This window comes from Dipodomys ordii, unplaced genomic scaffold, assembly GCF_000151885.1.
Source record: "Dipodomys ordii isolate 6190 unplaced genomic scaffold, Dord_2.0 Scaffold15, whole genome shotgun sequence".
Lineage (NCBI taxonomy): Eukaryota > Metazoa > Chordata > Mammalia > Rodentia > Heteromyidae > Dipodomys > Dipodomys ordii.
In genome coordinates, this window is record NW_012267231.1 from 17002732 (window position 1) to 17025805 (window position 23074).

Below are 23074 nucleotides of genomic sequence, written 5' to 3' on the forward strand. Positions count from 1 at the left end.
GGGGAGGGGGGGGTCGGCCGGCCGCGGTGGGTGCGCGAGTCGAGGCTTCTGGAACCTTCGGATTGCGCAGGGTGGGGGGGCTCCCGGCCTTCCTTTGACAGGTGGGTGCACCCCGGGCTGGGGACGCCGGGCAGGAAGTGTGTGTGTGTGTGGGGTGACTCCCCATCTCCCCACTCTGTTCTGGAGGGGTTCACCCAGGCCGCTCACCTGGGGGGGCCCGCCGTCCCTGACACCCCCAGACCCCCAGCTCGGCCTCACCCCGGGCCTTCCCCACGCGGCGGGGTGGGTGGCAGATCTGCCGGGAGGCGGCGGTGGCCCGGGCGGGACCCTCCACGCAGCGAACCTGCTGCTGTGTCCGAATCTCGGCCCCGCCTGCCCTGCCCGCCCCGACTGCGCGCAGCTTCCTGTGGCCGGCCTCTGGATCCTCTCTCTGTCCTTTGTGCCAAGTTAGTGTCCATCAAAACCGTCCTCATCTCCCCCCCCCACCTCCCCATCTTAATTCCCTGTGTGCATCACACATTGCTTGTCCTGAGGATTTGGATAACCAATCACCACCAAAGGATCGATACCTTTGATTATTAGCTCAATCAGGGTTTTTTTTTTTTTTTTAATGGAGTACTAAGGCTTGAACTCAGGACTTTGCCCTTTCACTTGGCGTTTTTTGCTCCAGGCTGGGGCACTGCCACTTGATAGATCCACAGCTCCACTTCTGTTTTTTTTTTAAAATTATTAATTGGAGATAAAAATCAACTGCAGTGAGTGTGATCCTCAGATTTCAGCCTCTCAAGTAGCCAGGATTACACATGGGAGCCACTAGCACCTGGTTCCAGAATTATTGTGTGTGTGTGTTTCCTGCCAGTCCTGGGGCTTGAACTCAGGACCTACCTTTTTTTTTTGTTTTTTCTGAGCTTTCTTCTCCCCTCAAGATTAGTGCTCTACCTTGAACCACAGCTCCACTTTGAGCTTTTTTTTTTTTTTCTTGTGGGGAACTTCAACTTAGGGCCTGAGTGTTCCTGAGTCTCTTTGTGCTCAAGAGTAAGTAGCTCACTACCACTTGAGCCACAGCTCCATTTCCATTTCTTGAGTGGTTAATTGGAGGTAAGAGTCTCACAGGGACTTTTCTGCCCTGGCTGGTTTAGAACCGCTATCCTCAGATCTCAGCCTCCTGAGTAGTTAGGATTAGAGGCGTGAACCACTGGCACTCAGTTACACTTCCAGCTTTTTAAATGGTTAATTGGACATACAAGTTTCATGGACCTTTTTGTCTTCCAACCTTGATCTCTAGATTTCTCAGCCTACCAAGTAGCTAGGATTACAGGCATGTGTCACAGGCATCTGGCCAGAGTCAGTTTTCATGTGACTTGAAAATTATCTTTGTGGGAGAAGGTGTGATGTGACTGATGGTTTGAAGGCGGCAGGTTTTGAGTTAGATTCCCATTTGTACTACTTGCCTGTCCCAAGCCCATCGGTAAAATAGGGATAATAGCCAACCTCAAATTTTTTCATAGTAATTAATGAGGTGTCTGTACAGCATGTATACAGCACAGCTTCCGGCCCCTAGGAAGCCCTTAGCAAATACTTGGTCCTTTCCTTCTTCACTTTCTTGAGCCGCATTAAAAAAATTCTCTGTGTAGTTGTGTATGTGTATAGTTGTGTGCGTGCGCTCAGTCAGTCTGAAATGGGCTCAGAGCCTCAACCCTCACTTGGTTTTTTTTTTGGTCAAGGCTGGTAAGTGACTACCATTTGAGCCACACCTCCACTTCTGGCTTTTTAGTGGTTAATTGGAGACAAGTGTTTCATGGCCTTTCTGCCTGGACTGGCTTTGAACCATGATCCTCAGATCTCATTTTCCTGATTAGCTGCAATCACACATGGGAGTGATGTGAGCCACCAGCACCCAGCAGTAATGCTATTTTAGTTTGATAATATGCGCTTGTTCCTCTCCCCCACCTCCATCTAGTGCTGGTTCGGGGATTTGAACTTAGGGCTTGGGTGCTGTCTCCTTTTCACTCAAAGCTGGTGTTTTACAACTTGAGCCACAGCTTCACTTCTGTCTTTTTGTGGTTAATTGGAGATCAGAGTTTCATAGACTTTTCTCTTGGGCTGGCTTCAAACTGTGATCCTCAGTTCTCAGCTTCCTGAGTAGCTAGGATTATAGGCTTGAGCCACGGGCCCTCGAGCATCTATTGATCTTTTAATTTATGTCTGCATGTGGTTTGCTCTTCAGAAAATCTTTTCTTATGTATAAATACAGTATTGTGAAATGTGCATTCCTATTTTATCAATACTGTATCCAGATTCTAGTACGTATCTTGAATTTTTACTAAAAGGAAGCAGTCTGTGCCAGATTCCAGTGGCTCAGGCCTGTAATCCTTAGCTACTCAGGAGGCTGAGATCTAAGGATTGCGGTTTGAAGCCAGTCCTGGCAAGAAGCTCAGTGAGAGTCTTCTCTCAAGTAAACTACTCAAAGTAGCTGGAAGTGCTTCTGTGGCTCAAGTGGTAGAGTGCTTGCCTTGGGCAAAAGAAGCTCAGGAGCAGTGCCCATGCCCAGAGATCTAGCCCCAGGACTGGCCAAAAAAAAGATAGGTTTTTTTTTTTTTTGGCCAGTCCTGGGGTTTGATCTCAGGGCCTGGGTACTGCTCCTGAGCTCAAGGATAGCACTCTACCACTTGAGCCTCAGCGCTATTTCCAACTTCTTCTGTCTTTATGTGGTACTGAGGAATTGAACCCAGGGCTTCATGCATGCTAGGCAAGTACTCTACCACTACGCCACATTCCCAGCCCCTTGATAGTTTTTTGTTTGTTTTTTCTTTGGAGTTTTGGTTCTGAACTGTGAACTCTGGCCTCTTTTTTTTTTTTTTTTTGGGTCCGGTTGTGGGGCCTGAATTCTGGGCCTGGGCGTTGTCCCTCAGCTCTTCAGCTCAAGGCTAGCGCTCTACCACTTGAGCCACAGTGCCACTTCCGGCTTTTTTTTCCTGCTTATGTGGTGCTGAGGAATGGAACTCAGGGCCTCAGGCATGCAAGGCAAGCGCTCTACCACTGGGCCACTTTTCCAGCCCAACTCTGGCCTCTTGTACTTGCTAAAGCACAGCACCACACCAAGGGTTTTTTGGTTTTTATTTTTTTAATCATAATGGGGTTTTGCAAGCTTTGCCCAGGCTGTCTTCAAACTGCAATCCTCATGATCAGCTTTCTGAGTTGTGAGGATTACAATGAGTCAACTGATTCTGTTTTTTGAGCCAGAGGTCTTGCTGTGTATAGCCCATGTACCCTTGAAGTTACACTCCTGCCTCAGCTTCATGACTGATTTCAGTTTAGAGTTAGAGATAATCTGTAAAGTGCCAAATTGAATAATAAAGCTCAAGACCTGGTGACAAAAAGATTTGGAGTAAATCACTGATCTGGTAGAATGGGAGGATTGGAGACCTGGCTCATTGGTAGAGCAGTAGCCAATGAGTGAAAACATCCCGGATGGAGTTGGAGTTCCATTCTTGCTTTTTTTTTTTTTTTTTTTAAAAAAAAGTATAATGATTTAGTATTGAATCATTCTTTTGCCTTGGGGGGGAGAAAGGCTTAGTAACTGGAATTTGTGACAGTGTGTTGAAAAATTTAAATTCCAAACAGTTTTATCTGTAATTTGAAAGTATATGGAACTTCACCTGTAGCCCCTGCTTTCTAGGGATGGAGGCAGTAGCATTTAGAGTTTGAGGCCAACCTGGCCTACATAGAAAGAACCTGTCTCAATAAACAAAAACAGGAGCTGGGTACCAGTGGCTCATGCCTGTAATTCTAGCTACTCAGGAGGCTGAGATCTGGGGATCACAGTTCAAAGCCAGCCCAAGCAGGAAAGTCCATGGAACTCTTATCTCCAGTAAGCCACCAGAAAACCAGAAATAGCACTGTGGCTCAAGTGGTAGAGCACTAGCCCTGAAACTGAAGAGCTGAGAGACAGGGCCTAGGCCCAGAGTTCAAGCCCTACAACTGACAAAAAATAAAAATTAAAAACGAAAAACAAAAACAGGGGCTGGGAATATGGCTTAGAGGTAGAGTGCTTGCCTGGCATGCATGAAGCCTTGGGTTCGAGTCCTCAGTATCACATAGACCGAAAAAGGCGGAAGTGGCACTGTGGCTCAAGTGGTAGAGCTTGAACTTTGGGCCTGGGCGCTGTCTCTCAACTCTTCAGTTCAAGGCAAGCACTCTACCACTTGAGCCACAGCACCATTTCCTTTTTTCTGCTGGTTTATTGGAGATAAGAGTCTCATGGAGTTTCCTGCTTGGGCTGGCTTTGAACCTCGATGCTTAGATCTCAGCTTCCTGAGTAGCTTGGATCATAGGCGTGAGCCACCAGCGCCCGGCTAAAGTCAAAGTATTTTTAAATTCAATTCCTTACTTTGTTTTAAGACTGTAATTACAGTACAATTATATTTTAGAAAAGCAGGAAAATAGCAAATGCCTACTACTGCTCCTGTGCTGTACATTTATCCATAGTTGAGTGCTGATCTGCATCACAAATCATTTCTTTGATTTTGAAAATAGCAAGGTAGATATTTTTGCTCCAATATTGTCGCTGTTGTCTCCAATGCTGAAGCTTGACATAACTCGTGGAAAGCTTGTGTAATTGGCAATCTTGGGATGTGCATTTGGGCCTGACTTCCAAGCGTATGCTCTTTTCATAGATTCTTGTGTATTTCCATTCTGTTTTCCTTAGAGAATTCATCTGATGGTCCATAAAATTTTATGTCTGCCTTAAAAGGTTTGGTATCTAGCCTTCAACTTACTTTCTTAGGAAAGCTAGTAGGTAGCCGTTTTGCTGATTGATTTCTGATAAGACCAAAAGGGATTGTTTTCTGCATAATCACTGAACCCATCTAGTGGGTGGGTTCTTTTCTCATTTCCTTAAAATATATTTATGTATAATATATACATATTATATGCGTAATATGTATGTGTATACATAATATATACGTATATATATATTGGTCCTAGTGCTTGAACTCAGGGCTTGTGTGCTGTCCCTGAGCTCTTTTGTTCAAGGCTAGCACTCTACCACTTTGAGCCACAACTCCACTTCTGGTTTTCTGGTGGTTTATTGGAGATAAAGAGTCTCATGGACTTTTCTGTCCCGGTTGGCTTCTAACCACAGTCCTTAGATCTTAATCTTCTGAGGATTACAGGCATAAGCTACCATCTTCTGGCTCTTTTATTATTATTATTTTGGTAGGTTTTTTTGTTGTTGTTGGTCATAGGACTTGAACTCTGGGCTTGGACACTGTCCCTGAGCTCTTCAGCTCAAGGCGAGCACTCTACCACTTGAGCCACAGTGCCACTTCTGGTTATCTGGTGGTTCATTGGAGATAAAGAGTCTCATGGACTTTCCTGACTGGGCTGGCTTTGAACTGTGATCCTCATATCTCAGCCTCCTGAGTAGGATTATAGGCATGAGCTACCAGCTCCAGGCTGGCAGTTTTTTAAAATTGGAGATCAGAATCTCATGGACTTTGCTGCTTGGGCGGGCTTTAAATAGCCATCCTCAGATCTCAGCCTCCTGAGTAGGATTGCAGGTATGAGCCATTAATGCCCAATTTATGCAGAATTTTAAATGAGAATTGTCTGTTTCTGTTCTATTAAAAAGGAGCTTGGTGCTTTAGGGTTGTGTTCTCCTATGCTACATGTAATTAATCGTTTCTTATATTTTCATTTTTTGGAGGGTATTAAGGTACTGCTCAGTGTGGAGTATTTAAAGCTCCTGTATAATTTCCTAACTGGCAATAGAAAGGTGTGAGTTTATTTGACTTTCTTGCGTTTAATGAAAGGAGAAAGATTGAGCTTTCTATCATTGTATGGATGCATATGACTTTATGGTGATATTCTCACTAAAGGTCTATATATTTTATTGTAGGAGGCGTACCCATGGGTTAAGAGGTAAATGATCTTCTTGACAGAAGAGAGTTGAAGGATGATGGTAAGTAAGCTGTTCCAAAGACTAGCCATCAGTGTCTGTTGCTTTTTTTTCTAAACTTTGCATTTCAGTACTGGAGATTGAACTCAGAGCCTGGGAGCTGTCCCTTAGATTTTTCACTCAAGGCTGGTGCAGTGATGAGATCGAGTCTCACAGATTTTCCTGCAGGGGCTGGCTTCAGACTTGATCCTCAAATCTCAGCCTCCTGAGTAGCTAGGATTACAAGTGTGATCCCCTGGTATCTGGCTCTCTTGATTTTTTTCTTTCTCCTCTGTTCTTGCTGTTTTCAGCAGCCTCCTGATTACAGGCATGAATCACCAGTGCCTAACTTCTCCTAATTCCTGTTGACACTATTAGTTCATTCCATATATGAGTGTTTTCACATTTTTGATGGGTGTAACTCACTTGTACGACCTCCCTCTTGTGGATTAAAACAGTAGTGCACCTACAACTGTGGGTGGTTGTTTTTAAATTTCTTTATTGTTAGTGTAAAGATGATTTACAGAGGGGTTTATAGTTACATAAATCAGATAAAGAGAACATTTCTTTTTGAACAATGTCACTTCTTCCCTCACTCAGCTTTTCCCTCCTGTCTCCACCCACCAGTTATATACACAATGGAATTCTACTCATCCATCACAAAGAATGATATTGTACTGTTTGTAAAGGAAAGGAAAGGTTTGGGGCTTGGAAAGTGGCTCAGTGGTAGAGCGCTTGCCTTGCATGCATGAGGCCCTGGGTTTGATTCCTCAGCACCACATAAGAAAAAAGCCGGAAGTGGCACTATGGCTCAAGTGGTAGAGCGCTAGCCTTGAGCTGAAGAGCTGAGGGACAGGGCCCAGGCCCAGAGTTCAGGCCCCACGACTGGACCCAAAAAAAAAAGAAAAGGAAAGATTTGGAAAAAATTATATTAAGCAAAGTAAGCTTGATCTAAAGAAACATAGGTTACATAGTTTCCCTCGTTTGTTATACTTAGATTGTGCCTATACATTTACAGGTAAACTCACTGGATGGTAAAAAAAAAAAAGTACACTGGGACATGAAAATTATACAGGTCTCTAAGCATTCACACAGTGAGACCAAAGGAGGGTGTTCTTAGGAGAGGATAACAAAAGTGCAATAGCTATATGCATCTGATCATGTAAAGTAATATTTAGTGAAGTGAATTGTAGGAAATGAAAACGAGTTTTTTTTTTTTTTGTCAGTTCTGGGGCTTGAACTCAGGGATTGGGTGTGTCCCTGAGCCTCTTTGTGCTCAAGGCTAGTGCTTCAATACCTGAGCCACGGAGCCTTTTCTGTGTAGTTTTATTGGGGCTAAGAGTCTCAAACTTTCCTGCTCGGGCTGGCTTTGAACTATGATCCTCAGATCTTCTTAGCCTTTTGAGTAGTTAGGATTACAGGCATAAGCCTCTGGCACCCAGCCTTTTCTTTCTTTTTTTTTTTTTTTTGCCTTTGTCTCTTTTTTGCTTTTTTCCTCCTTTGTCTTGTTTATCTGTCTTTGGGAGGGTAATGGGACAAAGGGTGAACAAATGCAGCAGTGATATTCATGAGCCACTATCTTGAAAATGAACTATGTGTTCTTTCTTATCCCCCACTTCCCACTTCCTTTAGCTCTAAGGTTCTGATTTTTCTTTGTTATTTGAGGTCATGTTCTACGTTCTGAGAATTTTGTCCAGTGAGGATCTTTGGTCATAAACTATTTTGTCTCTGAATTATTGGAGAGTGTGTGAAGGCAACATACCGTGCAATCCCTGAAAACTTCAGCTTTTCATCCCCTTCTATGACTACAATTTAGCTATGAAAATCTGGAAATCTAATGTTCATAAATATTATTATGTACCAGTTCTGGGGCTTGAACTCAGGGCCTAGCACTTGACTTTATTGCTAATGGCTCTGGTTCTACTATTTGAGCCACACCTCCACTTCTGGCTGGTTAATTGAAATAAGAATCTCACAGTCCGGCACCCATGGCTCACGCCTGTAAACCTAGCTACTGAGGAGGCTGAGATCTGAGGATCACGGTTCAAAGACAGTGGGGGCAGAAAAGTCCATGAGACTCTTTATCTCCAATTAACCACTAGAAAACCAGAAGTGGTGCTGTGGCTCAAGCAGTAGAGCACTCGCCTTCAGCTGAAGAGCTCAGGGACAGCGCCCAAGCCCAGAGTTCAAGCCCCACAACCAACCAAAAAACCAACAACCCCCCCCCCCCAAAAAACAGTCTCACAGATTTGTCTTCCCAGACTGGCTTTATATTGAGATCCTTAGATTTCAGCCTCTTGAGTAGCTAGGATTACAGGCATAAGCCTGGCTACTTTCATAACTTTTTTTTTTTTCTGTTGGTTTGTTGGTTGTGGGGCTTGGACTTAGGGCCTGGGCATTATCCCTGAGCTTTTCTACTGAAGGCTAGCACTCTACCACTTTGAGCCAGAGTGCCACTTCCAGTTTTCTGGTGGTTCATTGGAGATAAGAATCTCACTATCACTGCCTGGGTAGGCTTTGAACTTTGATCCTCAGATCTCAGTCTCCTGAGTAGCTAGGATTGCAGGCATGAGCCACCAGCGCCTTGCTCCATTTACAACTTCTATTTGATTTCTTTTAGGATTTTAGTCTTCTGTGGAATATTTCAGCCTTTTTATCTTTTAGGTCATTTTAATTACAATTTAAAATCTTTGATAACTCCATTTTTCAATAATTTCTGGGTATAGTTCTAAAAGTTTCTTTAATTTTTCCTGGTTTTCAGTCATTTCACTAATTTTCTAGTATGACTAGTAATTTTTTAAAAAATTTTTATGTAAGGCCTTGAAATGTCCCAGCTGAAGCGATCCCACTTCCTTCCCGCAGGCTGCATAGCCTCTTGGGCCACAGTCTTGTTTTTTTGTGCCTAGAATGTGTGGTAGTTTATGTTTTTGTATCTGTATTGGAGCTTGAACTTGGCTTGGGTGCTGTCCTTCAGATTCTTTCACTTAAGGATGGCTCTCTACCACTTGAGCCATGCCTCCATTTCTGGCTTTTTGGTGTTAAATTGGCCATAAAGAGTCACTTGGATTTGTCTTCTCCAGGCTGGCTTTGAACTACAATCCTCAAATCTTAGCCTCCTGAGTAGCTAGGATTACAGGTGTGAGCTACCAGCACCCCACATGAAGTAGAAAGTTTTGAGGCGAAACAAACAAAAATGTAGTCAAAAGTGCTTGCCGCCAGATCAAGATAATGAGAAAAGTGATTAGGATAAAAATTATTTAGATTTTTTTTTCCTTTAAGACAGAAAAGTTCTCCAGGCCCTAGTGGCTCATACTTGTAATCCTAGCTACTCAGGAGGCTGAGATCTGAAGATCACGGTTCAAAGCCAGCCCAGGCAGGAAAGCCCATGAGACTCTTTATCTCCAATAAACCACTAGAAAACCGGAAGTGGCGCTATGGCTCACGTGGTGGAGTGCTACCTTGAGCTCAAGAGCCAAGGGACAGGGCCCAGGCCCAGATTTCAAGCCCCACGATGGATGAAAAAAAAAAAGAAAAAAAAAGACGGAAAAGTTAGTCTTGATTACTTGCTTTCTTTGAGTGTTTACTGCAGGTTTGAACCTGGACACCTTCCCCAGGATGGCTGCTTATTGCTTAATGGAAGGGTGTAGTATTTACATGTCTATGTAAACCTTCCCTGGAACACTAGATGGCGCACTCTGACTTTGGATAGAAACAACAGCAATATAGTCTCATTTCAAACCCTGATACTTAGATTAAAATGTTAAAAAAAAAAACTATCATGTTGAAGTTATCACTAGCCTTTTCTAGGAATTGATATCTTAGAAGTGATTAGAGCCAGGAGCTGGTGGCTCACACTGTGCTGATGGCGGACTCTGCCTCTTTGGACACCTTTTAAACTTTGCATTATGTCTAAGTGTCGTAAAGTTAGTCTTTGTATTCCTAAGGCTTGTGGCCTAGTTGTTTTTGTGGTTTAACCATTTTTTGAAGCCCAAACTACATTTAAGTGTTTGCTCTCTGAGTAAATGTGGGAAATTACAAATTTGTCAAATATATTCTGTATGTTGACTAATGCCTAATAATAAATACTCTCTTTTGTATACCAGGCTTCGTTCCAGCGCTCCAATAGTCATGATAAAGTAAGAAGAATAGTTGCAGAGGAGGGTCGTACAGCAAGAAACCTAATAGCCTGGAGCGTTCCCCTAGAAAGCAAAGATGATGATGGTACGTATTAAGTTTAGTCCCATCTTCTTGCAAATTAGAACCATAGCCAAGCATGATGGCACATTCCTGTAGTCCCAGCTACTTGGGAGGGTGGGCAGGTGCATTGCTAGAAATTCAAGGCTAGCCTGGGTAACAATGTAAGGCCCTAGCTTAACAAAAGAAAAAAATTAGAAGGATACTCTTAGTTTTAATGAGTAAATAAACAGCAAACTGAGCACTCAAAATTAGAATTCTTTGGCAAATATGTATAGGATAAAATTTTGTATATGAGCCAGTGGCTCATGCCTGTAATCCTAGCTACTCAGGAGGCTGAGATCTGAGGCTCACAGTACAAAGCCAGCCTGGTGAGAAAGTCCCTGTGAGACTCTTACCTCCATTTAACCACTCAAAAACTGAACATGGTGTTGTAGCTCAAAGTGGTAGAATGCTAGCCTTGAGCAGAAGAGTTCAGCACCCAGACCCTGAGTTCAAGCCCAACCACTGGCCAAAAAAATCCCCCAAGATTTTTACTGACTTTATACACAAATGGTTTAAAATGTGTTATTGTTACTTTGCTGTTTGATGTAAGAATGAAATTGAGTTTGTTATTTTGGCTGGCAGCCTATGTAAGTTATGAGACACTAAGATTTTAAAAATTATAATTCTTACATAATTTATATTAATTTTTCATGCTTTATAAACGAGAGGATATAGCTTATTGGTAGAGTGTTTGCCTAGTCAAATGTGAAGTTCAGATTTGATTCTCAAAATAGGGGAAAAAAATCTACTGAAAAGCTGGAAGAGAGAAGTTTGAAAGTTCCTAACCTAAATAATGTTAGGATGATAAATAAAAATTTAAGGCGATGGTAATGTTCATCACTCTGATTTGATCATTACACATTGTATGTACCCTTGTATACATGTATACAAATGATTATACTGTATTCCATCCATATGTACAATCGCTATGTACCAGTTAAAATAAATATGAGGTTTTAAACATATATACTAAAATTATCATGATTTGGTACAACGTAATGATTGGCAAAACAAGAGATTTTTTTAGTTCTCTTCCTTCTCTCCCCCTCTCTCTCCCACTTTCCCCCTCTTTCCCTCTGTCCTCTCTCTCCTTTTTCCTCTCTCCTTTTCTCCCTCTCCCTTCCCCCTCTCCCCCTTCCTCCTCTCCTCTCAGTGCCGGTCCTGGGGCTTGAACTCAGAGCCTAGGTGTGTCCCTGAGCTTTTTTTGTTCAAGGCTAGCACTCTGCCATAGTTTCACTTCCAGCCTTTTGGTGGTTATTGGAGGTAAGAGTCTCATGGACTTTCCTGACTGGCTTCGAGCAGGGATCCTCAGATCTCAGCCTCTTGAGTAGCTAATCACAGGTGTGAGCCATCAGAGCCTTGCTAGTTCTCATTGTTCTGCGAACTAGGAATAGCATCCTTTGGTCTTCTCCTTTAGCAGTTCGAGGTGGGGTAAGACTGCTCTTTCTGGGAATGGAGGTTGGAATGCCAAGGGAGACCTGGTTTTGAGATGCTATGCGGACTGCTTAGAGGACTGAAGGGATGACTGTAACTGTAATGTCTCTCCCACAGCAGCCTCTGTGGTCCTTTTATAAGTAGAGTTTCATGACAGAAAGACAAAGTCTCCCTCAGTCCATCATGAGAGGCTGGCAGTATCCTTGATAGAAGAAGCTGAGAGATCAATGCCTTGGTTCTGAGTTCAATCCTCAGTATAGGCAGGCAGGCACACACGCACCTACACACACAGCTTGAGAGTATAAATACCTTGTTTCTCTTCAGTTCAGTACTTCTAGCTCCTTTTGGTGCTTACTAGGTAGTTAGTACTTTGTTGATTGGGAACTAGTGATTGACTAGCTTCATCCATTGCTTTTTATAAGCTAGCCTTCTAATGTAAGGAAGAGCTCTGCCTGCCCCTTTTCTGTCTATAGGTATTGATGAATTTAAATTTGCATGCACATGACTTCATGTTGTACTCAGTAGTTTAGAATCCACTAGTGTACTTATTTTGGTGTTCAGATTGTTCTAGAGCTGCCTGATGGGAGACTCTGTGAGCGTCTATTTCCTTTTGACACTTTTATCTTGTTCTTTGAACACTTCCTCATCTCATTCTTGGAGCACCTCCTCACATAAGAAGGTTCGGGTTCAGTGAGAGTTTGCTTGGGATGGGGAGGTGGTAGAAACCTAGAGTTCAGTCTTCAGCATTGCCACAAAAAAATTCACTCTTGTTTTACTATTTTTTAATATAAATATTTTTTAAAAATTTACTCTGTTTTTGTTTGTACTGGAGGGAATTTGAACTCAGGGCCCTGTGCTTGCTAGGCAGGTAGGTGCTCTACCACTTGACCTGTATCATCATCCCTTTTGGATTTTGTTGTTTTCAAATCGAGTCTTGCTTCTGCCAAGTCCAGCCTGGGCTGGGGTACTCCTGTTTATGCTTCCTGTGTAGCTGGACAGGTAAGGGCCACCATGTATAGATGTTTATTGGTTGAGCTAGAGGGTGGTTGAACTTGATAACCAGCAGAGGGCTGTGTAGGGTAGATTTCTCTCCATTCCTGGCAGAATAGCAAGGGAGCCCCACCTGTGTTGGGCAGGTTGTTAGTAAGTACTACCTGTGTGTTATCACTCATTTTCCATATAGCTTCCAGGACCTGGCTCCCAGATTGCTTTCCACAGTTACTCTGTTACACATTATAGAATTTCATTCCTGTCTTGAATTGAGGTCAAGGATAGAGTCATTATAAAACAGTAGTGTCTTTTGTGTAAAAAATGAGAGAAAGAGCTGGGCACTGGTGGCTCACGCCTATCATCCTAGCTATTCAAGAGGCTGAGATCGGAGGATTGTGGTTCAAAGTCAAGCCTGAGCAGGAAAGTCCATGAGACTCTTATCTCCAATTGGTCACCAGAAAACTGGAAGTGGTGCTGTGGCTCGAAGTGGTAGAGTACCAGCCTTGAGCACAAAAGTTAGGGACAGTGCCCAGGCCCTGAGTTCAAACCCTAGAACCAGTACAGAGAGGGGGCAGGGTGAAGGAAGGTTTGAATTTTTTTTTTCCAGAGACATCTGTCTCATATTTTTTTCTCCCCACTCCTTGGGTTTGAACTCGTGGGACTGTGATCCTCAGATTTCAGTCTCTGAGTAGCTAGGATTACAGGTGTGAGCCATCAAGTGCCTGGCCAAGACCTTCCATGTCCAAAAGAAACTATTAAAAAAAATCAGAGCCACTAGCCTAAATTAAATTTGTGTGTACATGGTAGTAGGATTTGAACACAGGGTCGCACATTTGGTAAGCAGGCACTCTACTGCTGAGCCATACCTTTAGCCTTGGTTTTTACTGGTTATAATTAAGATAGGTTTTGGCACCTGCCCAGGTGTGTACTTGTATTGTGATCCACCTATTTTAGGCTTCTTCTGTTGCTGGCATGGCAAGCCTGTACCATGGTTGCAGCTTTCCTCTGTTGAGATGGAGTCTCATGGACTTTTCAGCAGGGGCTGGCCTGGAACCGTGATCCTCCATATCTCAGCCTCCCACTTAGAGTAGAATGTCGGGTACACAGCACTGCACCTCCTCTCCCCGCCATGAGTTAAGAAGATGTCTTGAGAACTTTCTGCTTGGATACCTTGAGCCACTATCCTCCTGTTCTGAGTAGCTAAGATTACAGACATGAGCCATTGACACCTGGCTTAAATATTGGTTTAGTTGTTTGTTTTTTTTACAAGTGAAAGTATTTTTAATAAGCATACAGGTAAATGTTTGAGAATAGACAGCACTTAACTATTCTTTCATTGGTTCAAAAAGAAATAATGTTAAGAGTGGTTTAAATATTGGGTTTTAAGATACAGTCTGAAGGGGCTGGGAATATGGCTGACTGGTTGGTAGTGTGCTCGCCTAGCATACGTGAAGCCCTGGGTTCGATTCTTCATAACCACATATACAGAAAAAGCCAGAAATAGTGCTGAAGTTCAAGTGGTAGATTGCTAGCCTTGAACAAAAGCAGCTCAGGGATAGTCCCCAGGCCCTAAATTCAAGCCCCAGCATTGGCAAAAAAAAAAAAAAAAAAATTACAGTCTTAATTTTATTGCTGAAATAAAATTCAAAATTTCAGCAAGTATTTTCCAGACCTTTTTGTAAATTGAGAAGTAATCGACTTGACTATGTTTTTAATCTGGCCTATTTGGTAAATTGACCCATTCTTGTTCTAAGCCATTCAGTAGAAGCAGTCTCTGGAGATGTGGGAAGTTATTTATTTACTTATTTTTTTGGCCAGTCCTGGCGCTTGAACTCAGGGCCTAGACACTGTCGTTGAGTGTTTTTGCTCAAGGCTAGCACTTTACCACTTGAGCTACAGTGCCACTTCCAGCTTTTTTTTTGTTTATGTGGTATTGTTTATGTGATATTGAACCTAGGGATTCATGAATGCTAGGCAAGCCAGATTCCTAGCCCCCCTTTTTTTCCTTTATCAATAGTTCACATGACCATAACTAGATTATATATTTTATTGTTCTGGATTTCCAGATGGCTGAAAATTCCATGCTAGGATGTCTGAATGATTTGTATAATTTGGAATTATATCATCTAAGTACTAAAGCTTAATTTTCTATTTTCTATTTTTTCCTTTTGCCTCAAAGGAAAACCTAAATGTCAAACAGGCGCAAAATCTAAGCGGACCATTCAAGGTGCTCATAAAACTACTAAACAGGTACAGCTTATACTGCTTTTCACTTGTTCTTTTTTTTGTTTGTTTGTTTTGTTTTTGTCGGTTGTAGGGCCTGAACTCTGGGCCTGGACGCTGTCCCTCAGCTCTTCAGCTCAAGGCTAGCATTCTATCACTGGAGCCATGGCACCACTTCCAGCTTTTTTTTTGCTTATGTGGTGTTGAGGAATTGAACCCACGGCCTCACGCATGCAAGGCAAGCGCTCTACCACTGAGCCATCTTCCCAGTCCTTTTCACTTGTTCTTAATTTTAACTCCTGAGTTTATTATAAATGATAAAAATGCTATTTTAGACTCAGGCATGGTGGCTAAAACCTATAATCCCAGTTATTTGGGAGGCGGAGGTGGTAGGATTATGGCTCAAGGCCAGCCTGTGAATAAAGTCTCTCAGTCACTCAGCATAAATTGAGACCCTATCTTGAAAGTAACCAGTGTAAGAAAATGGGCTGGGGGTGTGGCTTAAGTGGTAGAGAACTTGCTTATCAAGCGTGAGACCTTGAGTTCAAGCCCCAGTACCAACAACAACAACAAAAAGCACACATACTTCATGATTTGGGAATTGTGTATCTTTATCTATGTAAATACATAATATATGGGTTTTTAAATATTTATTTATTTATTTGGTGCTGGTCCTGGGATTTGATCTCAGGGCTTGCCACTGCTCCTGAGCTTTACTGCTCAAGACTAGTGTTTTATCGCTTTTAGCCACAGCTTCACTTGTGACTTTTGGTGATTAATTGGAGATGAGTCTCATGGCCTTTCCTGGCTGGGCTGGCTTTGAACTGTGATCCTCAGATCTCAGCCTCCCGAGTAGCTAGGATTACAGGTGTGGGCCATTGTAACATGACGATGTATAGTTTTTAAATTTAACAAATTTGTATGTTGTAATCACTGCCTAGGTTTATATATTTGATAAATATTTTAATTTTTCTAATTACCTTTTGTGTAGACATATTACTGTCCTCTTTTAAGAGCTAAGTTATAGAGTAGGAATGTGGTTTAGTATTAGAGTGCTTGCCTAACATGCATGAAGCCCTGGGTTCAATCCCTCAGTACTACATAAACAGAAAAGGCTGGAAGTGGGGCTGTGGCTCAAGTGGTAGAGTGCTAGCCTTGAGCAAAAGAAGCTCAGGGATATTGCCCAGGCCGTGATCTGAGGATTGTGGTTTGAAGCTAGTCTGGGCAGGAAAGTCCATGAGGCTCTTTTATTTTCAATTAACCACCAAAAAGCCTATAAGTAGAGTTGTGGCTCAAGTGGTAGAGCACCAGCCTTGAGCAAAAACGCTCAGGGCCATTGCCCAGACCCTGAGATCAAGTTCCAACACCAGCATACACAAAAGAAACAAACGGTGTTGTAGCATGTTCATCAGTGAGCCAGGCTGTCGCTGTCAGTTTATCTTAGAGTGTATACTTTAGCCCCTTCTGCTGTACATTTTGTATTTTTGAGTCCTTTTGTGATATTCTCTCCTTTGTGATACATATATATTTAATGATGCCTTTACATTGGGGTTTAAGGCAAGAATTTGTTTTGATAAAGATGTAAGCTGAAAAAAATTCTTCTAAGTATTTATGTTGAAAAATGTGATTGGTACAAAAAAAATCTAATCTCTGGAAGCCTTTCTTTTGATCTTTTTTTTCCCCCCTAGTCCTGGGGCTTGAAATTGGCCTGCATGGGGCTGGGAAGGTGGCTCAGTGGTAGAGCACTTGCCTTGCATGCATGAGGCCCTGGGTTCAATTCCTCAGCACCACATAAGCAAAAAGAAAAAAGCCGGAAGTGGCGCTGTGGCTCAAGTGACAGAGCGCTAGCCTTGAGCTGAAGAGCTGGGGGACAGCACCCAGGCCCAGAGTTCAGGCCCCACTACCGGACCAAAAAAAAAAAAAAAAGAAATTGGCCTGCATGCTGTCTCTGAGTTTTTTTGACTCAAGGCTAGTAGTGCTGTACCTTGAGCCATACCTCTTACTTCTGAGTAGTTTATTAGAGATAAGAGTCTAACTCACTGGCTGGGAAGGTGGCTCAGTGGTAGAGTGCTTGCCTTGTATGCATGAGGCCCTGGGTTCGATTCCTCAGCACCACATAAGCAAAAAGAAAAAAGCCGGAAGTGGCGCTGTGGCTCAAGTGGTAGAGCTAGGCTAGCCTTGAGCTGAAGAGCTGAGGGACAGCGCCCAGGCCCAGAGTTCAGGCCCCACAACCGGACCCCAGAAAAAAACAAAAAACAAAAAAAAACAAAGAGTCTCACTCAGTTTCCTGCCCAGGCTGGCTTTGAACTACAATTCTCAGATCTTAGCTTCCTGAGTAGCTAGAATTACAGATGTGACTCGCTGGTACTGGCTTCTTTAAATCTTTTAAACTTTTTAAAAATTTATTTTTAATTTTTATTTTTTAAGTAATTGTACAAAGGAGTTGCCATTCAGTGAAGTAGAATATGAATACAAAGAATCTTGATCAATGTTACCCCTTTCATCATTTGATCTGTTTTTTTCTTCTTCTTCTTCCATGTTTTATCTCACCAGAATACCGCAGGAGACTGTAAAATAACATCCACAACTGGAGATAAACACTTTGACAAAAGTCCTACCAAGGCCAGGCATCCTCGGAAAATTGATCTGCGAGCTCGCTACTGGGCATTCCTTTTTGACAATCTTCGGCGGGCTGTAGATGAAATCTATGTGACTTGTGAATCAGATCAGAGTGTGGTGGAATGCAAGGTAAGGGCTGCTCTGGACCTGTAATCTACTTCAAGTTAGGTGCGTGGGCTTTGCTATGTTTGACTTGAGCATTTCTCTCACTTGTTTTACTTTCGGTTGTGGGGCTTGAACTCAGGGCCTATGCACTATCTCATTGTGCTCAAGACTAGCTCTCTACTACTTGAGCCATAATGCCACTTGCAGTTTTTGAGTGGTTAATTGGAGATAAGAGTTTCATGGGAACTTTTCTGCCCAGACTAGCTTTGAACCACGATCCTCAGATCTCAGCCTCCAGACTAGCTAGGATTTACAGCTGTGAGCCACCAGTGCCCAGCTCCTATATGCTTTTTATTTTATCACTGTTAATACAAAATGATTCCTTTGGTCCCTTTTTTTTTTTTTTTTTGTGGGTCATGGGGCTTAAACTCAGGGCCTGGCTGTTGTCCCTGATCTCTTGAACTTAAGGCTAGAGCTCTATCACTTTGAGCCACAATGCCACTTCTGGATTTTTGGTGGTTAATTGGAGATACGATTCTCATGGGGACTTTCCTGCTTGTGCTAGCTTTGAACTCTGATCCTCAGCTCTCAGCCTCCTAAGTAGATAGAATTATAGTTGTAAGCCACTGGCACCCTGCTTCTTTGATCCTTACACTAAAATTGACACGCCTTTTTTTGGATTTGAAGACTGCTTTTTTTCTTTGCTCTCATTTAATTATGTCCTTTCCTGTTTTGTGAAAGCTTTGGTTGAAAGTTGTTTTGAGCTGGGAGTAGGTGGCTCATTCCTCTAATCCCAGCTGTTCAGGGGGATGAGATCCGAGGCTCAAAGTTCCAAGCCAGTTTAGGCAGGAAAGTCCAAGAGACTCTTTAGCTGCAATTAACCACCAAAAAATTGAAAGTGGAGCTATGACTTAAGTGGTAGAATGAAAGCTTTGAGTGAAACAGCCAAGGGACAGTGTCCAGGCCCAGAGTTCAAGTACTGGCACACGCATGCACACAGTAGTAATTTGTACAATTTTCTTTTTTTTTTTTTTTTGCATGAATTTCCCCTTTGTCTTTGACTTATCACAGGGCGCACATCTCTACCCCTCCATCAGCACAGGGCACAGTGCTGTGCCCTATGCTGAGCTGAATGGCAGGGCCGTATTGACGTGTTGGGCCCTCGGGTCCGTGCACTCGTATTGGGTATCGGCGGGACAAAGGGATGGCGCCAAGCATCCTGCTCTCTGTGCCGGTAACTAGAATTAATTACAAACTAATCGAATCCGTTGCAGCCAATTGGTAAACGAATTGGTAATTGTAGCTGTACATCTATATGTAGTTATCTGAATGCCTGTACCATTCCTTTCAGAGGCACTTTTGTTCTGTTCCATCCTGCTTGACAAAATGGCCTTCCTCGCTTTAGAAGAAAGATTTGCATCAGTGACTGCCGGGTTCCCCCAGCTGCTTGTCTTGTTTGTATTCCCCTGTTCCTCAAACACGGCTCAGATTACAGCTGCCTGCTACTGCGCTGATCATAAACATTCCTTGAAATAGGCTGTTCAAACCACCCAATCTACTTTCTCTGTGCCAATTAGTATCAGAAGCATAGCTGCTTAGAGACTCCGAAGAGGAGTTTTGTTTTGTTTTGTTTTTTCTTTAAAGCAAGAAGGGAAATCAGTTGAAAATTCCTAAAATAAATTATTCCAAATTAAGTCTATCTGTGCCCTAATGTTCGTGGTTTAAAGTTGAATGAATTGAATTAGACCATTTGAATTGAGAGAAGGAAGCTAAGTCAGGTTTTTAATTTGTCCTTTTCCTGATTGTGTAAGACTTTTATTACCAGTGATTTGGCACCAAGGATCATCATTGAAAGGAAAAAATTAAAAAAACAATACTTCTTTGTTCAGAAGTATTTTATTTTATTTATTTATTTTTTTGGGTCCAGTCGTGGGGCCTGAACTCAGCCTGGGCGCTGTCCCTCAGCTCTTCAGCTCAAGGCTAGCACTCTACCACTTGAGCCATAGCGCCACTTCCAGCTTTTTTCTTTTTGCTTATGTGGTGCTGGGGAATCGAGCCACTGAGCCACCTTCCCAGCCCCGTTCAGAAGTATTTTAATGTCGAATATAACTTAAAAAATTGTTTTCAGCATTTCTAGATGTTTTCTAGGGTTTTGCTGCTAGGCTGACATTCTACCATGTGAGCCATGCCCTCCAGCGTGGCTTTCTGCTGGTTATTTTGGAGATGGAGTCTAGATGAGCTTTTCTCCCCAGACTGCCCTTGAACCTTGATCTTACAGATCTCAGCCTTCTGAGTAGCTAGGATTGCAGAGATGAGCCACTGGTGTCTGGCTCAGAATATAATTTTTGTAATAAGTAATGGTGGTACCATTTTTCATTTGGGAATAAGTTGGCATAAATTAATAGTCATGGGTCTTATGCCTAAACTATACCTACTTCTGTATGGTGGTCTTTGCTGCTGATTCTGCAGTAGTTATGGAAAAGTAATTATTTTTCAAGTGATCATACTGGTTTGCAAGTGATTATACTGATCATATAACTGACTGGTGTTTTCTGAGAGTTTTGGAAAATAGTCATTATGGTAAAATGAGCCTGCTGTGTCTTTATGATGAGGTGAGATGGGTGTGTGCAATTTCAGTTTCTTTGTCTCATACCTTATGCATGTGACTGACAGCTTTGGCTGATGGAGCAGTACTTAACTTACACAGTCACATTATCAGTTGATTTTGGTGGTATTGGGGTATGAACTTAGGTTCTTGGCTGGCCTCCCCTCCCCCAATTGATTATTGTTGAGATAGGGTCTCTTTATGCCCTCACCAGCCTGAACTTTTTTTTTTTCCAGTACTGGAGTTGAACTACTTAGGATATTGTGCCTCCAGGGGCAGGTGCTCTGCCACTTGAGCCACTCTGTCAGTGCATTTTGCTTTCATTAGTTTTTGAATAGGGTCTCACTTTTGTGCCTGGACTGGATTGCCATCCTCTTATTTCTCGCTTTGCTGAGATGCCAGACACATGCCTGGCTTTTTATTGTTTTTTGTTTTGTTTATTTTTATTTTTTTATTGTGAAAATGCTGTACAGAGGGGTTACAATTACATGGGCAAGATAATGAGTACATTTCTTATCAAGCATTGTAGCCTCCTCCTTTGTTTCCCCTTCCCATCCCTTCCCATCCTCCCCCATGGCTTTTTATTGTTTGAGATGGAGGTCTTTGGGAAGTTTGTGCCCTAACTGGTCTTGAAACTTGATCCTCCTGATCCCTGACTCCTGAGCCTCTGGGATGTGTACAAAAGTCTTAGCAATAATTGTATCTTTTTCTGTTTTGTGTATTTGGGGCATTTACATGTTTTTTTTTCTTTGTGATAATTATCTGTATTTGTATGTTTTATGTACTCTTTTTTTTGAGTCCGGTCGGTTGTGGGGCCTGAACTCTGGGCCTGGGTGCTATCCCTCAGCTCTTCAGCTCAAGGCTAACTCTCTACCACTTGAGCCACAGTGCCACTTCCGGCTTTTTTCTTTTTGCTTATGTGGTGCTGAGGAATTGAACCCAGGGCCTCATGCATGCAAGGCAAGCGCTCTGCCACTGAGCCACCTTCCCAGCCCCTTATGTACTCTTTTATATGTCATCTTTACTATTAGATGAAAGGGAGAATATTCAGGAAGGTCTTGTTGTTGTTGTTATTGTTGTTGTTGGGCTTGAACTCAGGGCCTGGGTGCTGTCTCTGAGCTCTTTCACTCAAGGCAAGTGCTCTACCACTTTGAGCCACAGCGCTACTTCCAGTTTTCTGGGGATTAATTGTAGATAAGAGTCTCATGGATTGTACTGTCCTGGCTGACTTTGAACCCTGATCCACAGATATCAGCCTCCTGTGAAGCTAGGATGACAGATGTGAACCACTGGCACCCAGCCCAGAGATGTCTTGAAAAAGCATGTCAGTGCCATTTCTTAGTCTTTGAACTTGGACCTCATACACTTACCCTATGAAACATTGAAAATGGAAAGAATTAAAACTAGGGCTGGCAAGGTGGCTCAATGGTAGAGTGCTTGCCTCGCATGCATGAGGCCCTTTATTTGATTCCTTAGCACTACATAAACAGAAAAAGCCAGAAGTGGTGCTGTGGCTGAAGTGGTAGAGTGCTAGCCTTGAGCACAGAGAGGATCAAGGACAGTGCCCAGGCCCTGAGTTCAAGCTCCAGTACCAGCAAAAAAAAAAAGAAAAAGAAAACTAGATCAAGTTATTTATACACTGTCTTCATTGAGTTTAATGTCAAAAATATTAATTTGTATTAATAATTTTTTTCTTGAAGCTTTTTATTCTGAGAGTGGAAATAATTTTTTTTATTTTTATTTAACTAAGGAAGTATTGATGATGCTGGATTACTATGTGAGAGACTTCAAAGCACTGATTGACTGGATTCAACTCCAGGAGAAGCTAGAGAAGACAGATGCCCAAAGCAGGTAATGAGTTCTGGGGTTTATCTGTGATAACCAGCAGTTTCCATAGCAGTCATTGAAATCAACAACAAACTTGACCTCATGGACACAAAACTTGCTCTCAGGAAGTATAATGCCTGCTGTAGTATGAATGTGACCTTCCTAAGTTCATAAAACTTACTGATGAGCAAGCATAGAGAGTTGTGGGGTCTGTCAGAAGTGATTGAATCTTAAGGGTGGTGCCCTCCTGAATAGGGTGCCTGATGCCTTAGACAAAGCAAAACAAAAAACAAAATGAACCTTAAACCAGGCACCAGAGGCTCATGCCTGTAATCCTGGATCTTGGTTTGAAGTCAGCCCAGGCAGGAAAGTCTGTGAGATTGTTCTCTCCAGTTAACCAACAAAAAAGCCAGAAGTGGAGGTATGGCTCAAGTGAAAGAGTGCTAGCCTTGAGCAAAAAATGAAGTTCAGGGAAAGTACCCAGGCCCTGAGTTCAAGGCCCAAGACCGGCACCAGTTAGGAACCGAAGAACCAAGAGAGCAAACTTGAGAGCTATTTCCCTGGGAAACCAAATCCAGGGCAGCTCAGCTGTGATATGTTGATGCTTTTATTCTTCATGGTGAGAACTTTTAACATATGTTGTTTTTCTGTTTCTTCCATGGTCCATGGGTGGCTGAGACCTTGGTTTCTTCGTATCTAGCAGTTTCACCCCTACCTGTAGGTGACAGGTGATTGGGGGAGCTTTCCTTCACTGGATTGGACACAGCTCCACTCTTTCTAGGGGGGGTGATGGCAGGGTTAATTGGAGATAAGAGTCTTACATACTTTCCTGCCAGACTGGCTTCAAACCTTGATCCTCAGAACTCAGCCTCCTAAGTAGCTAGGATTAAAGGCATGAGCTATGGGTCCCAGCACTTTCCTTCTCCCCTTTCCCCCTCCCCTTTCCCCTCTACCTTCTCTCTCTCTCTCTCTCTCTCTCTCCCCCTCTCCCCCCTCCCTCCTTTCCTCTTTCCCTCTGACTTTCTTTCTGTCTTCCCCCCTCCTTCTCCCTCTCCCTCTCCCCTCCCTAGCCAGTTATGAGCATTTCTTTGCCT

General features: G+C 42.9%; 1 protein-coding gene across 1 annotated transcript in view; it reads left to right on the forward strand.

Moving 5' to 3' along the window:
• Positions 1-5895: 5895 nt before the first annotated feature.
• Scaper (S-phase cyclin A-associated protein in the ER) overlaps positions 5896-23074 on the forward strand; it is a 226799-nt gene continuing 209620 nt past the window's right edge. The window contains exons 1-5 of the mRNA XM_013012177.1: positions 5896-5962; positions 10042-10159; positions 14781-14851; positions 17378-17572; positions 21904-22004. Coding sequence (XP_012867631.1) covers positions 5957-5962; positions 10042-10159; positions 14781-14851; positions 17378-17572; positions 21904-22004 — 491 coding nt within the window. The 5' untranslated portion in view covers positions 5896-5956. The remainder of the gene's footprint in view (positions 5963-10041; positions 10160-14780; positions 14852-17377; positions 17573-21903; positions 22005-23074) is intronic.